General features: G+C 36.3%; 1 protein-coding gene across 8 annotated transcripts in view; it reads left to right on the forward strand.

Annotated features, from left to right (window-relative positions):
• PDE1A (phosphodiesterase 1A) overlaps nucleotides 1-13,778 on the forward strand; it is a 465,582-nt gene that overhangs the window by 422,781 nt on the left and 29,023 nt on the right. For 4 of the 8 annotated variants that reach the window (XM_058440478.1, XM_032755223.2, XM_058440499.1 and 1 more), the window contains one exon: nucleotides 12,253-12,605. The exons of 3 other annotated variants lie outside the window; for them this stretch is intronic. In XM_058440478.1, the coding sequence (XP_058296461.1) occupies nucleotides 12,253-12,296 (44 nt within the window). In that variant the 3' untranslated portion in view covers nucleotides 12,297-12,605. Of the gene's footprint in view, nucleotides 1-11,596; nucleotides 11,677-12,252; nucleotides 12,606-13,778 lie in introns of those variants that run through there. One more of the 8 variants, XR_009214035.1, reaches the window with a different exon arrangement.

The raw sequence follows: 13,778 nt of genomic DNA on the forward strand, positions 1-13,778 counted from the left end.
AGGACACAGGACTGGACAGAGAATGGGATGGATTAATTGACAGAAGTAGGCTTCAGAAGGTGGGTAATAACAAACTCCGCTGAGCTAAAGGAGCATGTTCTAACCCAATGCAAAAAGCTAAGAATCTTGATAAAAGGTTACAGGAGCTGCTAACTAGAATAACCAGTTTAGAGAGGAACATAAATGACCTGATGGAGATGAAAAAACGCAGCACAAGAACTTCATGAAGCATACACAAGTATCAATAGCTGAATAAATCAAGCAGAAGAAAGGATATCAGAGTTTGAAGACCATCTTGCTGAAATAAGGCATGCAGACAAGATTAGAGAAAAAATAATGAAAAGGAAAGAACAAAACCTCTGAGAAATGTGGATCTATGTGAAGATACCGAAGCTACAATTGATTGGAGTACCTGAAAGAGACTGGGAGAATGGAATTAAGTTGGAAAAGACACTTCAGGATATTATCCAGGAGAACTTCCCCAACCTAGCAAGACAGGCCAACATTCAAATTCAGGAAATACAGAGAACACCACTAAGATACTCCATGAGAAGATCAACGCCAGGACACGTAATTGTCAGATTCTCCAAGGTTGAAAGAAAGGAAAAAATGTTAAAGGCAGCCAGAGAAAAAGGTCAGGTCACCTACAAAGGGAAGCTCATCAGACTAACAGCAGATCTCTCAGCAGAAACCCTACAAGCCACAAGAGAGTGAGGGCAATATACAATATTCAATATTCAATATTCAACATTCTTAAAGATAAGAATTTTTCAACCCAAAATTTCATATTATTAGAAATAAGTAGAATTTTACTTCCTAGATTGGGCACTAGACACACAAAAGTTCATTTTATCATTATGATTACGATTATGTCTAACATATGTGCTTTATATATGCATCTATAATTCATTTATATACATGAAATATTGCATAAAATGAAATAATGATAAGCTATTAAAATACATCTACTAACACAGAGATCAATTTTAAAGTCACTGAGTATCAGATATTACCATTTTAATTTTCCAGTACCTACCACTTCTAGTCTTATATGCTGAAGATGAAAGTTTCTTTATTACAATTGCATTGAGATGAAAATAAGCAGGTCATATGATGTTTAGAGCTTTGGAATATTAATTAAGCATCAGGGCTTTGAAGAGAATTCCAGATGTTTGGTCATCATCATATTAACCCTTAAGCTCTACTTCACAGATATCGCAAAAACATCTCCCTAGTCCTAGAGCAGGGAGAGATTGTTGACCTATTATGCTTCATTTTTATTATCTGTTTCACCCCCTTAAAAATAAGGTTCATTAAAATAAGGATGTTTGTTTCCATCGCTGATGTATCCCAAGCTCTTTGAACAGAGACTGGCACAAAGTAGAAATTCAAATGGTTATCTGCAGTAGGCGGGGAAGAGAGAGAGAGAGAGAGAGAGAGCGAGCGAGCAAGAGGGAGGAAGAGAGAGGAGGGGGTAGAGAAAGGAGGAGAAGGGAAGAAGGAAGGACAGAGGTAGAAAACCTACCATCTAGGCCCCAAAATATGAAATACATGATCTTGCCATGCCCTTGGAGTTCTCTCTATGCCTTCTCTAATCATTTATTTCCTTCTTTCCCACCCATGAACTAATTATTGTTTTGAATTTTGTGATAATCATTTTTTTTAGCTGTTATCCCTCTTTGTATAATTTTAAACAATGTATAGTTTAGTTTTGTCTGTTTTAAAACAGTATAAATGGAACTGTGCCATATGCATTCCTTTATGAATTGCTTTCCACTCAACAAGATGCTTTTTAAAATTTATCCATGACAACACAAATGTTGTTCTGTTTCAGCAGGAGTTTTCTGGATCTTGCAGAAAACATGAGACAGAAAAAAAAATCCAAATGCTGTGCAGATATTTTTAAAATATTAGTATTTTGTTTAAGTCTGTACATATCATATCCTTAGGCCACAAATCAGGTGCATAAATAACATACCCTTCATTATTTCTTTGTGACCAAACATAGTTTCTAGCTATGTCCCCATGCTACCTGTTTGAAGAAAATATAAGCTTATCATTTAAGTGTTTTGACTGAATCAGAGTAAGCGAGGGTAATCCAGGGCTTCTGACCTCTCTTTCCTCCTTCTTTAGATGGCACTGCAGTCCCTGCGGACTAACGTTGTGGTATTAATGGATTTCAGATGAGCATCAGGTCCTTGCTTGACCTCTGGCCTCTCTCTCATCTTTCCAGACAGACAGCCCCCATTGGTTTTTGGCTTGTATCACCTTCTGACTCTGACCCCTTGCTTCCCCACAGCAGGCCCCCACATCTTTGCTTTCCACAGCTTGCTTGCTGTCTTTTCTTTTCCTCATTGTACTTCTCAGGGTTGAAGGACAGGCTGCTCTTCACATCACAGAGTCACTGGGGTTGACTGAATACTGCAGGCACTTTCTCAGGCTCTCCTGTCCTGACATTCTACACAGCCACCCCTCCTCTATTCCTTGCACGCTGAGAACACCCACCTTGTTCAGAATGCTGATAAGGGAACATGACAAAGATCTTCTCTAACCCCTGGATCCCTGACTTTTGCTAAGAATTCTTTCTTGCTTTTCCCTCGGAAATGACTCAAAATGCACAGGGATGGCCAAACTCAGAGAGCAGGTCCCGTCTCAGAGACTATAACTGTCTAAGTCTCTTGAATCTTCCAACTCTTTTCTCCCTTACACCTTACTTTTAGTTTCATAGGGGGTGAAAAATATGTCACTGGAAGGGTAAGGAGTTAAACTTTTCCCTCCTCCAATTTGAATGGCACCTTCATACCCCTTTTTGCTTCTCTTAGGGAAAACCTAGATCCATGTCCAGGGAGTGAGAAACCTGGATCTCCTCTGGAAGTATGGGTGGGAAGGTAGAACTTGATTAAGTATTTTCCAAAAACCTTTTAGCCATGCATGGATGTGGCTTTTGAATTTGAAGACAAAGGATGGATGCCTTTGTTTCTGGGGTAGTTTAGTAACAACCCTTGTGTCTCCTTGTCTAAATAGGCATAAGCCTGTGATAACAAACAAGTAGAAACAAAACCACATCAGCTAATAATTCACAGTATCAGCTCATCAAGACACACAAAGTAAGCTTTTGTAGTTGTTTCAAAAGAGAAATGAAAAACAATATGTGATTACTAAATTAAGTGTATTTAAAATACTGTTATTCAAAGAACATTTATCAAGTATGTTTCATCACTTTCAGAAAAAAAAGATTAGAAGCTTATTTTTTCTTTGAATTTAAGTGATTTAATGTGGAACTGCATCATGTGATACAAATTAAATGCATAGTTTTATATCCATTGAGGTGTTTCAGTATGGTAATAAAGACATATTTCAGGAGGAAACTGAGCAACAAAAAAGACATTTTTTTATTATGGGGAAATCCGAATGAAAGAACAAAGCTGGAGGCATCATGCTACCTGACTTCAAACTATACTACAAGGCTACAGTAACCAAAATAGCATGGTACTGGTACCAAAACAGATATATAGACCAATGGAACAGAACAGAGGCCTCAGAAATAATGCCACACATCTACAACCATCTGATCTTTGACAACCCTCACAAAAACGAGCAATAGGGAAAGGATTCCCTATTTAATAAATGGTGTTGGGAAAACCGGCTAGCCATATGCAGAAAACTGAAACTGGACCCCTTCCTTACACTTTATACAAAACTAAAGAGCTTCTGCACAGCAAAAGAAACTATCATCAAAAGAAACTATCATCAGACTGAACAGACAACCTACAGAATGGGAGAAAATTTTTGCACTCTATCCATCTGACGAAGGGTTAATATCCAGAATCTACAAAGAACTTAAACAAATGTACAAGAAAAAAGCAAACAACCCCATCAAAAAGTGAGTGAAGGATATGAACAGACACTTTTCAAAGGAAGACATTTATGTGGCCAACAAACATATGAAAAAATGGTCATCATCACTGGTTATTAGAGAAACACAAACCAAAACCACAATGACATACCATCTCACACCATTTAGAATGGTGATCATTAAAAAGTCAGGAAATAACAGATACTAGAGAGGATGTGGAGAAATAGGAATGCTTTTACACTGTTGGTGTGAGTGTAAATTAGTTCAACCATTGTGGAAGACAGTGTGGCAATTCCTTAAGGATCTAGAACTAGAAACACCATTTGACCCAGCATTCCCATTACTGGGTATGTACCCAAAGGATTATAAATCATTCTACTATAAAGATACATACACATGTATGTTTATTGCAGCACTGTTCACAATAGCAAAGACTTGGAACCAACCCAAATGCTCATCAATGATAGACTGGATAAAGAAAATGTGGCACATATACACCATGGAATACTACACAGCCATTAAAAAGGATGAGTTCATGTCCTTGGCAGGGACATGGATGAAGCTGGAAACCATCATTCTCAGCAAACTAACACAGGAACAGAAAACCAAATACAGCATGTTCTTACTTATAAGCGGGAGTTGAATAATGAGAACACATGGACATAGGGAAGGGAACATGATACACCAGAGCCTGTCAGAGGGTGGGGGGCTAGGGGAGGGATAGCATTAGGAGAAATATCTAATGTAGATGACGGGTTGATGGGTGCAGCAAACCACCACGGCACGTGTATACCTCTGTAATAAACCTACACATTCTGCACATGTATCCCGGAACTTAAAGTATAATAAAAATAAAATAAAATAAATAAAAAACAAATGAGATAACCTGTTCTGTTTTATGCAACGTGTAGGACAATCTTAAGATGTTAATTGAATTATTTAAACTATTTCTTCCCAGAAAATACTTAAAGGATTATAAAAGCCAGCTTAAAAAGTTGAGGACTGTAACAGAGTATAAATAGTGAATTTGCCCTTCTTTCTATTCAGTGTGTAATGCAGAGAACTTTAAAAATAAATGCAAGAAACAGTTGTTTTACCCTCCCCTGACTGACTCTCAAGAGTTTCTCTTGCTCCTTCTGAAAAGTATCACAGTTTGAATCAAGCCAAGTCTTCCTTTTGGTTTCAGAGCATGTGAAAAAGTTGTTATTGGAACAATAAATAAGTAATCAATCTGAGTACCATCTTTATATTCCTCCTTTGCTTCTCTATGAAAAACCTAGGTCTGCGTCCATGGACGTCATCAGGAAATAAGGCTGAATGGCTTCAGGCTCCATCCCCGAGCTCTGATTCTGTGGACACTTAGAGAGGCTTTTTCAGTGAATATTTTCAAATCACCTTTAGGACTGCTAGATAACAAGCTGCTCAGGGAGAATGAATAGCAGTGTTAGCCTTGGCACCCCACCCAAACTAGTTACAGAGCAGTGACTCTCAAAGACCTACATTCCCCTGTGGTATTTATCTGTAGTTTTATTTCACGGGTCTCTGTGAGCTTTCTGAGCACATTTTTTTATTTGCCAGCAATCTCTATTAGTACTCACCAGTGGGCCTCACTCGTCCACATCTGTTGCTTAGAGAAAGTAAAAATTGATTTTTTGAAAGTAATGAAAACATGTCAATGTTACTTTGTATTGAATTACTTTAAAAAGTTGTATTTATAAGGTATGTGTTCATAAAATATTTGCTATTCCTTTCCACTATCTTTTTAATTCGATCAAAACCCTTCATGTAAAGCTTACTTCACTTTATAACTTCTAAGTTCAGTTCTTAGAACTGAATCCTAAGCAATTCTGATAGAATATACGTGTACATTTTAGATTTCAAAAGGGACAAATAAACAGAGGAAAACAAAGTCTTTCAGAAATAAAAACTGGAGCTTGCTATCATTCTCTAATTATGGTTCAAAATGTAATTAGAAGTTTAAATGAGATCATGTTAGTAATTTTATATATTTTAAATTATTAGTAAATTAAATTAATTATTATATTATATATTTCCTTTATTCTTCCTATTTCCAATTTAACCTCTTCAGCTTTGTCTTCAGGTCATGTTCTACATCACGTTAGCAGTACAATAGAGCAGGAGTATGCATTTGATAGAGTAGAACTTTCAGAAGATAAGAATCATGAAATTCTAAGAAACGATATTCAGAGTCACTTAACCCTAGAAGAGCTTAACTAATTGTTTGAATGGTGAGTGTGTGCTTGTGTGTTATCCATTAACTCACTCATTCCTTTATTACAAAGGTATAACTCAAAAGTTTTCAACCTGGGCAGCCTATCAGCATCATCTGGACTACTTGATTTTTTTAAAGTTCAACATGCCCTTTCTCCAGTTCACAGAGGAAGGTCTAGGTAGAACACTTTCATGCATTTAAATCAGTGCAACAGGACATGTAGGGGAAGAGCAGGAAATACCAGCTCGTGGTCAGGACAAGCCAAGTACAGATCTAAATCTGAGCCAGCTTCACCTTGGCAGGCTGAAGTCAGGAAATGGCAATGGGAACCTTTGTAGTTATATCCATCTAGGGATGGGATAGTTCCATTGTGTCTATCCCGCATGATATCTCTGTCTTGGTTCATACTGCTGTACCCTGGAATGTTTGCTCTCTACTCCTGGGAAGATCCGTGGACAAGGTCATGACTGGTCCTGGAACATAAGGTTACTCTTCACACAACTCGAAGTCTAGCTACGCCTGTGTTTTCCTATCTCTCTACCTTTGGTTTTGTTCTTCCCTCCTCGTAGAATGCTCTTCTTGGGCCCTCTCCTCCATTCTGCTTATTAAAATCCTACCTGTCTTCCAAGATTCAATTAAAATGCCATCTTCTCCAAGAAGCCTATCATTTAGTTTTATAAACATAGCTGTCTCTTTCATACTGTAGTGTAGTTAGACTGCTTATCATATTCTACCTTGCATTCTCAAAACAAGAAGTGAGAAATGCATTTGCAGGAGGCCTACCCAAATTAGAGTTCTAGTAAGAGTGGAGGTGGAGAGGACATTTAACTACACATGCCTTATTGAGGTTCTGGCATTCTGCTTTGGGCGTATGCACCATTTCTCTATGCAATGAGAGCCACTGTGTATTATGAGATATGATTGGAGTATGTTACAAATGTAAAAACCATGGATTTTGACAAAAGGTTGAGAACCACTAATTAAGTCATTACAAAAATATTTACAGAGACCCCCTATGTACCAGTGCAAACAAATGCCTGTCGTTTTTTTTTTCTTGAGAGCAGAACTCATGGGCTGTTCAGCATCAGATTTCTGGTGCCTCCAGAAATTAGATTAGATTAGAGGAAAGTTGGCTCCACTTTGTGGAAGTCTGATATTAATGGTGAGTCCACATAAATGAAATAGTATTACCCACTATTTTCTACTATGTTTTTGTTTGTTAGCTAAATGACCTTAAAAATCTGATAAATCACAAAAGGGCAAACTAAATGTAAGGATTGTTCCCCAAAAGTTTCTCCTCATGTTTTATGTCTGCATTTGCTATGTTTTCTGATACCTCAAACCTAGTCACTTGCTCTAATTGTACTTTGCAATATGAGTAATGCATGTAAGAGTTCTTGGGAGTTTTGTGGCTTCTGAAAACTCTGGGACAAGAAGTGTGGAAATTTGGGAAGTAGAGGTAATAATGGGGAAGGGAGTATTGGGTTGGATGTTGCACTGTCGGACAGAGATGATGAGGCAGAGTAAGCTAAGTCTTTGGGTACAAGGTATGGAACAGCTCTCAGAGACAGTTCTCTCATTCTAGTGCCGCTCTCATCTAGTAGGAGTTTGATGTGTGACTAGAATTTGACTGGGTTCATGTGTAATGCTCACACCAAGGACAGACTCAAGACTTTGTTCTATACCCCCAATAATTAGCCTGGCTCCAAATACTGAAAATACTTCCAAATTATTGGAAGCTCTGTTGTCTTAACCTTACACCTTGAAGAACAGAAATCCCTTTTTTGTCACCACTCATCTCCTCTCTCTCCAAAACCTAGAAGCTTCCGTTCCTCTTGATTCCAGGTCTCTATCCATCTCTCTTCTCATTCTGCTTCTAAAATACTCCCAATTTTTCAGAACAATTTAGTTCTAGTTTAAAGATTAATCAGTTCAACAAAGCAAAAGCCTGATGGTTTCCCTAAAATGACATCTATAGTTCTTCAAACAAAAATCACGTACCATACATAATATGCAATATTGCATATTGTCTGGGTTGATCATGTTTTGTCTGTTATTTTCAATTTCATTAGAATTCCTATAAAAATTTAATTTCCTCATTACCCTCAGGACATTTTTCAAAATCTTAATCACTGTACCTATGACCTACATTTGTAATTAGAAAATATCACGAGTTACTGAGTTAGATGGTTGCTTGTATTTTTAACATTTTATGGTTTATTTAAATTATGTTTTTGCTAGAAAAGCTCATAAATTTTCTCAGTAGGAAACAAAAAAATGGGAACAGTTTTATGTCACTGGTTAAAAAATTTAAAAACAAAACTAGAAGTGTTTTTCACTAGAAGTAAGAGAAACATTTAAAATTGGTGGGAAAGTATTAACATTATTAAAAGATCAAATTTGCCTTATGATTAACATAGTATTTTAATATATTATGATAGTTCACTAATTAAACTTTATATATTGTTTGTATTTGAAACATCTTAAAATGCAATATTGTGTATTATGTACGGTAAATGATCTTTGTAATTATGTTGGCATTAATGCCAAATCAAATGTAGATTCATATTCTACTAACTACATCTTTATGTTCCAGGAAATACACTGAGTTTTATTACAGTCACTATCCTGTTTAGTCAGACAAATAACCCTACAATTTAGATATTATCATATCTAAAGCCAAGGTGAGAACTTAGGTCTAAGGCAGCGAAGTAAGTCTCCAGCATCACAGGTGTATACATGTGTTACAAATGAATCTAACTTTCTCATTTCTTTTCATGGTTTCATATAGCACACAAAATTATATGGTATAGCTATGCGGTAGGAGTAAAGATAGAAAGAGGAAAGAATTTCCTGTGAAACCTTACCCCAAAGACTAGCATAATTGTTTCATCAAATCTACTTCTGTTTAATCTTAGCACAGTTTATCCAATGAGCTTACAAATGTGCTCATTAGTTATATCTCACAGATATTTTTATTTTTAAATGTTGAAAATTATGAATTTGGGAGTGAAATTTTTTATCATTTATTCACCCATTGACCATCTATACAAAAAAAATTACAGCTAACTCTACAAGGAAAGAATTTTAGCCTGACAAAAGTGAAGCTCACTCAGAGAACCTAAATTATTTGTCTAATGTCACAAAATTAATTTTTGAAAATGTGGGGCTTTTCATCTATTTTGCCCAAATTCAAAACCAGTAACCTGTATCATGTTCTAGAAGTTAATTATGATGGGTTGGTTTAGTTAAATTCTCTAAACTTCCCTCCAGAGCAAAAAGTGTGCTCAAAATCTACTGATGGAAGGATTCTGACAGCAGCAGAACTTAAGGATATTTTAAGTGATATTTTGTGTGTGAGGGTGTGTGTATGAAAAAGAGAGAGAGGGAGAGAGAGAGAGAGAGAGAGTGTGTGTGTGTGTGTGTGTGTGTGTGTGTCTCCTGTCCACTGTATTTGCATGGACAACAAAAGTAAGAAGGAAGGTAGAGGGAGCATGCCTGCATTCCCGTAGAGATTATTAGCTGGCTTGGTGATGATAAAATGTTTTCCCAAGGGTGGCAGGACTAGGACAAGAAAGGGTCTGGGTTGGTAGGAAGATGAGTTATCAGATGATGTACTCTTTACTAAATTTGAAAGTAGGGGTGGTCTGTGAAGCTCATCTGTCTTGGAGTAACTCTGAGATGTTTACTCATAGTTAGATATAGTCAGGATATTATAAGTTATTTCCAGAAGATTCCACCAATCCTCTTCATCCAAGGTATGCATTTTTTCCCTCCCATTTGTTTAACGGGAACCTTAGCAGATGGTCCTTATTGAGTATTATAGATTTTTTTTTCTTTCTCTGTGTCATATCTCTTTGTTATGATTAACAATTTTAGCCAATACTGTCTTTACTGTTATTTTAGTTGTATCACTCAGAGCTTATGACATTTATTGTGTTGATATACCAAATCCATGCCACATTTTGGGCAAGGACTTCATGTCTAAAACACCAAAAGCAATGGCAACAAAAGCCAAAATTGACAAATGGGATCTAATTAAACTAAAGAGCTTCTGCACAGCAAAAGAAACTACCATCAGAGTGAACAGGCAACCTACAGAATGGGAGAAAATTTTCGCAACCTACTCATCTGACAAAGGGCTAATATCCAGAATCTACAATGAACTCAAACAAATTTACAAGAAAAAAACAAACAACCCCATCAAAAAGTGGGCAAAGGACATGAACAGACACTTCTCAAAAGAAGACATTTATGCAGCCAAAAAACACATGAAAAAATGCGCATCATCACTGGCCATCAGAGAAATGCAAATCAAAACCACAGTGAGATACCATCTCACACCAGTTAGAATGGCCATCATTAAAAAGTCAGGAAACAACAGATGCTGGAGAGGATGTGGAGAAATAGGAACACTTTTACACTGTTGGTGGGACTGTAAACTAGTTCAACCATTGTGGAAGTCAGTGTGGCGATTCCTCAGGGATCTAGAACTAGAAATGCCATTTGACCCAGCCATCCCATTACTGGGTATATACCCAAAGGACTATAAATCATGCTGCTATAAAGACACATGCACACGTATGTTTATTGCGGCACTATTCACAATATTAAAGACTTGGAACCAACCCAAATGTCCAACAACGATAGACTGGATTAAGAAAATGTGGCACACATACACTATGGAATACTATGCAGCCATAAAAAATGATGAGTTCATGTCCTTTGTAGGGACATGGATGAAACTGGAAACCATCATTCTCAGTAAACTATCACAAGGACAAAAAACCAAACACCGCATGTTCTCACTCATAGGTGGGAATTGAACAATGAGAACTCATGGACACAGGAAGGGGAACATCACACTCCGGGGACTGTTGTGGGGTGGGGGTAGAGGGGAGGGACAGCATTAGGAGATATACCTAATGCTAAATGACGAGTTAATGGGTGCAGCACAACAACAGGGCACATGGATACATATGTAACAAACCTGCACATTGTGCACATGTACCCTAAAACTTAAAGTATAATAATTAAAAAATTGCAATTATATCTGTTATGACAGAAAAAAAAAATCCATGCCACATTTGTGTGCAAATAAATAAATATAACTAATTCTTATGGTATAACTTTCAGCATTTATGTTTCAGTATATGTTTTTCAATGTACAATATTCTTTCCTTAAAACTGTATTTCCATAACTCTACTAAACTGGAGATGGAATCAATATAAAGTCTGGTAAATAGTAAAGAGAAGAAACCTAATTTCAATGAGTTTAGAATTGTTCTAAAACCCACATGTAGCCAAAATTGTCCTTCTATAGTTCATCTTAATGCTTATGAGTTTACCAAATGCTTAGGAGTTAAAGAAATTATTTGTGATATTTATATTAAATTACAAAAAAATAGGATTATATTGGGCATGATTATAACTTGTCAGATATACACACACATACACATACACACACATGCACACAAGACTTAATAATTTTCTTGATGCCATTTCAGGAGATTAAGAATGATAGAGCACAATTCCACCTGAAAATCATATCATGTTATAACCTGTGTGACAGCATTAGCCCTTCCAGGTCTGTAATTCAATCAGAAATTTTGTTGTTGTTGTTAGCATATTCCAACATTTTTTAATAAGATAAAGATATTTTCTGTGGATAAAGGAAAAGGAAATGTGATTTTATTCTTTTTTATTTTGAAAATAAATCACAGACAGAATATCATTTCTTTACATAATAAAATTCTACATCAAAATATTTGCGTACTATTTGTTAGCAGACAATATTAATAGGTTTCTAGATAACCTCTCATTAGATTCTGAGAGTGTCTGCTGTAGTTGATAACAACTAGAGCTGGACTCCATAGGAATCCAGGCAACAATTCAAGTAGAGTAAAAAATAAGTTGAGTTATAAAGAAAAATGAATCATCTTAAGATCCCCACTGATGAATACGAGAATCACAAAAGTTTCAATAGCAAAAGCAAAGTATATTAAAAATTAAGGAAAATATGCCAATTATGTTTCTCTTCATAATTTTACCACAGTAATTTTTTACAATCATGGCTGATTATAAATGAGAATCACACTTTTTTCATAACTTCTTTACAGCATTTTCTCTAAATTATTAAAATAAGTACCCTTTTTTTTTTCAGAAGCAAGAACCAGTTCACAGAAGTGTGAGTTTATCCATCAGTAAACACCTTTAAGTAAAACCTCAAGCATGGTGGCAGCTCTAATTTGACCAAAAGACTTGGAGATTTTGATATGCTTGCTGGAAATCTACCCTGTCCTGTGTGAGAAAGGGAATCTATTTTTGCAGATTGCTCAATAAGCATCATGAGCCACATAAATAACAGCTGTAAACTTAATTCACCGGGCTCAACTGCTACCGAACAGATTCATCTAGTGGCTACATCAGCACCTTGTGCTTTCAAATATCTGTTTCAATGGCATTTTGTGGCATTTGTCTTTATCGAGTGCCAATAAATTTTCTTTGAGCAGCTCATTGCTAATTTTGTCATTTCTACAATAAAGCTTGGTCCACCTGTTTTCACCTTAGATTGTCCCTTTTCTAAAAGGTCAAAAAGGTAGTACAAATTAAAAAAAATTATCTTTTACTTTAATTCTACCATTTGTCCTAAGAGATAGATATCTTTGAGAACATGTATATATTATGGTGAGAGTGAATGGCAGGGATGAAATGTATCATCCAAAAACCCACCAGGTTGTCCAAATAGTAGAAAGGTGAGTTTTACTGGCAATATCAGTTTGCAAATTGGGAAGAGACAGTCTCCAGTGTGTAGGAAAGATGCTCTCTCTTCGAAGAGGGAAAGGGTAGTTGGGTTTTTATGCCTCACAGAGTCTGTATTACACAATAGAGGCATACATATTTAGCAGGTTTGGGGAAAAAGCTATACATATTTATGAGCAGAGTCAAGCACATGCCTAATGGGTAAACATATATGTAATGTACATCCCATGTTCATTTTGGGGTGGGGATTTAGCATTAAAATGAGGAGGAATTTGGCTCTTTCTTTTAAAAAAACATGGGATACAAAGAGTTTGTGGACAGTCTCTGTAAGCTGGCCAAAACTGGCTTGAGATCTTTAGTGACTTCTCAGTAAAGAATGTTTGTAAGATTGGCCCTCAGTCTTCTGAAAGTTGTAGTGGTGTGGGCTATAAATCAGTTAGGAAGGGTCTGCAATTTTTCTGGTATCTCCTATTGTTAGGGAGTTTAGCAAGAATGTGGTTTTTCTTGTAGCCATAGGAATTTAGGAAGTTTCCATGACAGTCAAGCTCTCAACACTCAACCTGGAAGTAACTTTTGTTTCCTTAACCTTAGGGTTCATCTTAGTTAATAAGTGGGCATTTATTTTGTTCTCTCAGAACATAAACGGTTTACTGTACTGTTTTTGTTGGATTTGAAATTGACTTGTTTTCTACATAATTCAGTTTAAGGTTAGCTAAGTTATTTCTTCCTGGAAAAAGTCTGGTTTTTAAGAGCCGCTTTCCTACATCATCTTTTACTGTTATCAGTTTACTTAATAGTTAACTATGCTAGACTAGTAGGAGCACTCCAATAATTAATTAGCTAAGAATGGCTGATGTCCAGTATTGAATAATGTATTTTCACAAATAAGTATATTTATTTCTTCTATCTCGCCGTGCCTTCTCATGG

The sequence above is a fragment of the Hylobates moloch genome, unplaced genomic scaffold (assembly GCF_009828535.3).
Source record: "Hylobates moloch isolate HMO894 unplaced genomic scaffold, HMol_V3 SCAFFOLD_1, whole genome shotgun sequence".
NCBI lineage: Eukaryota > Metazoa > Chordata > Mammalia > Primates > Hylobatidae > Hylobates > Hylobates moloch.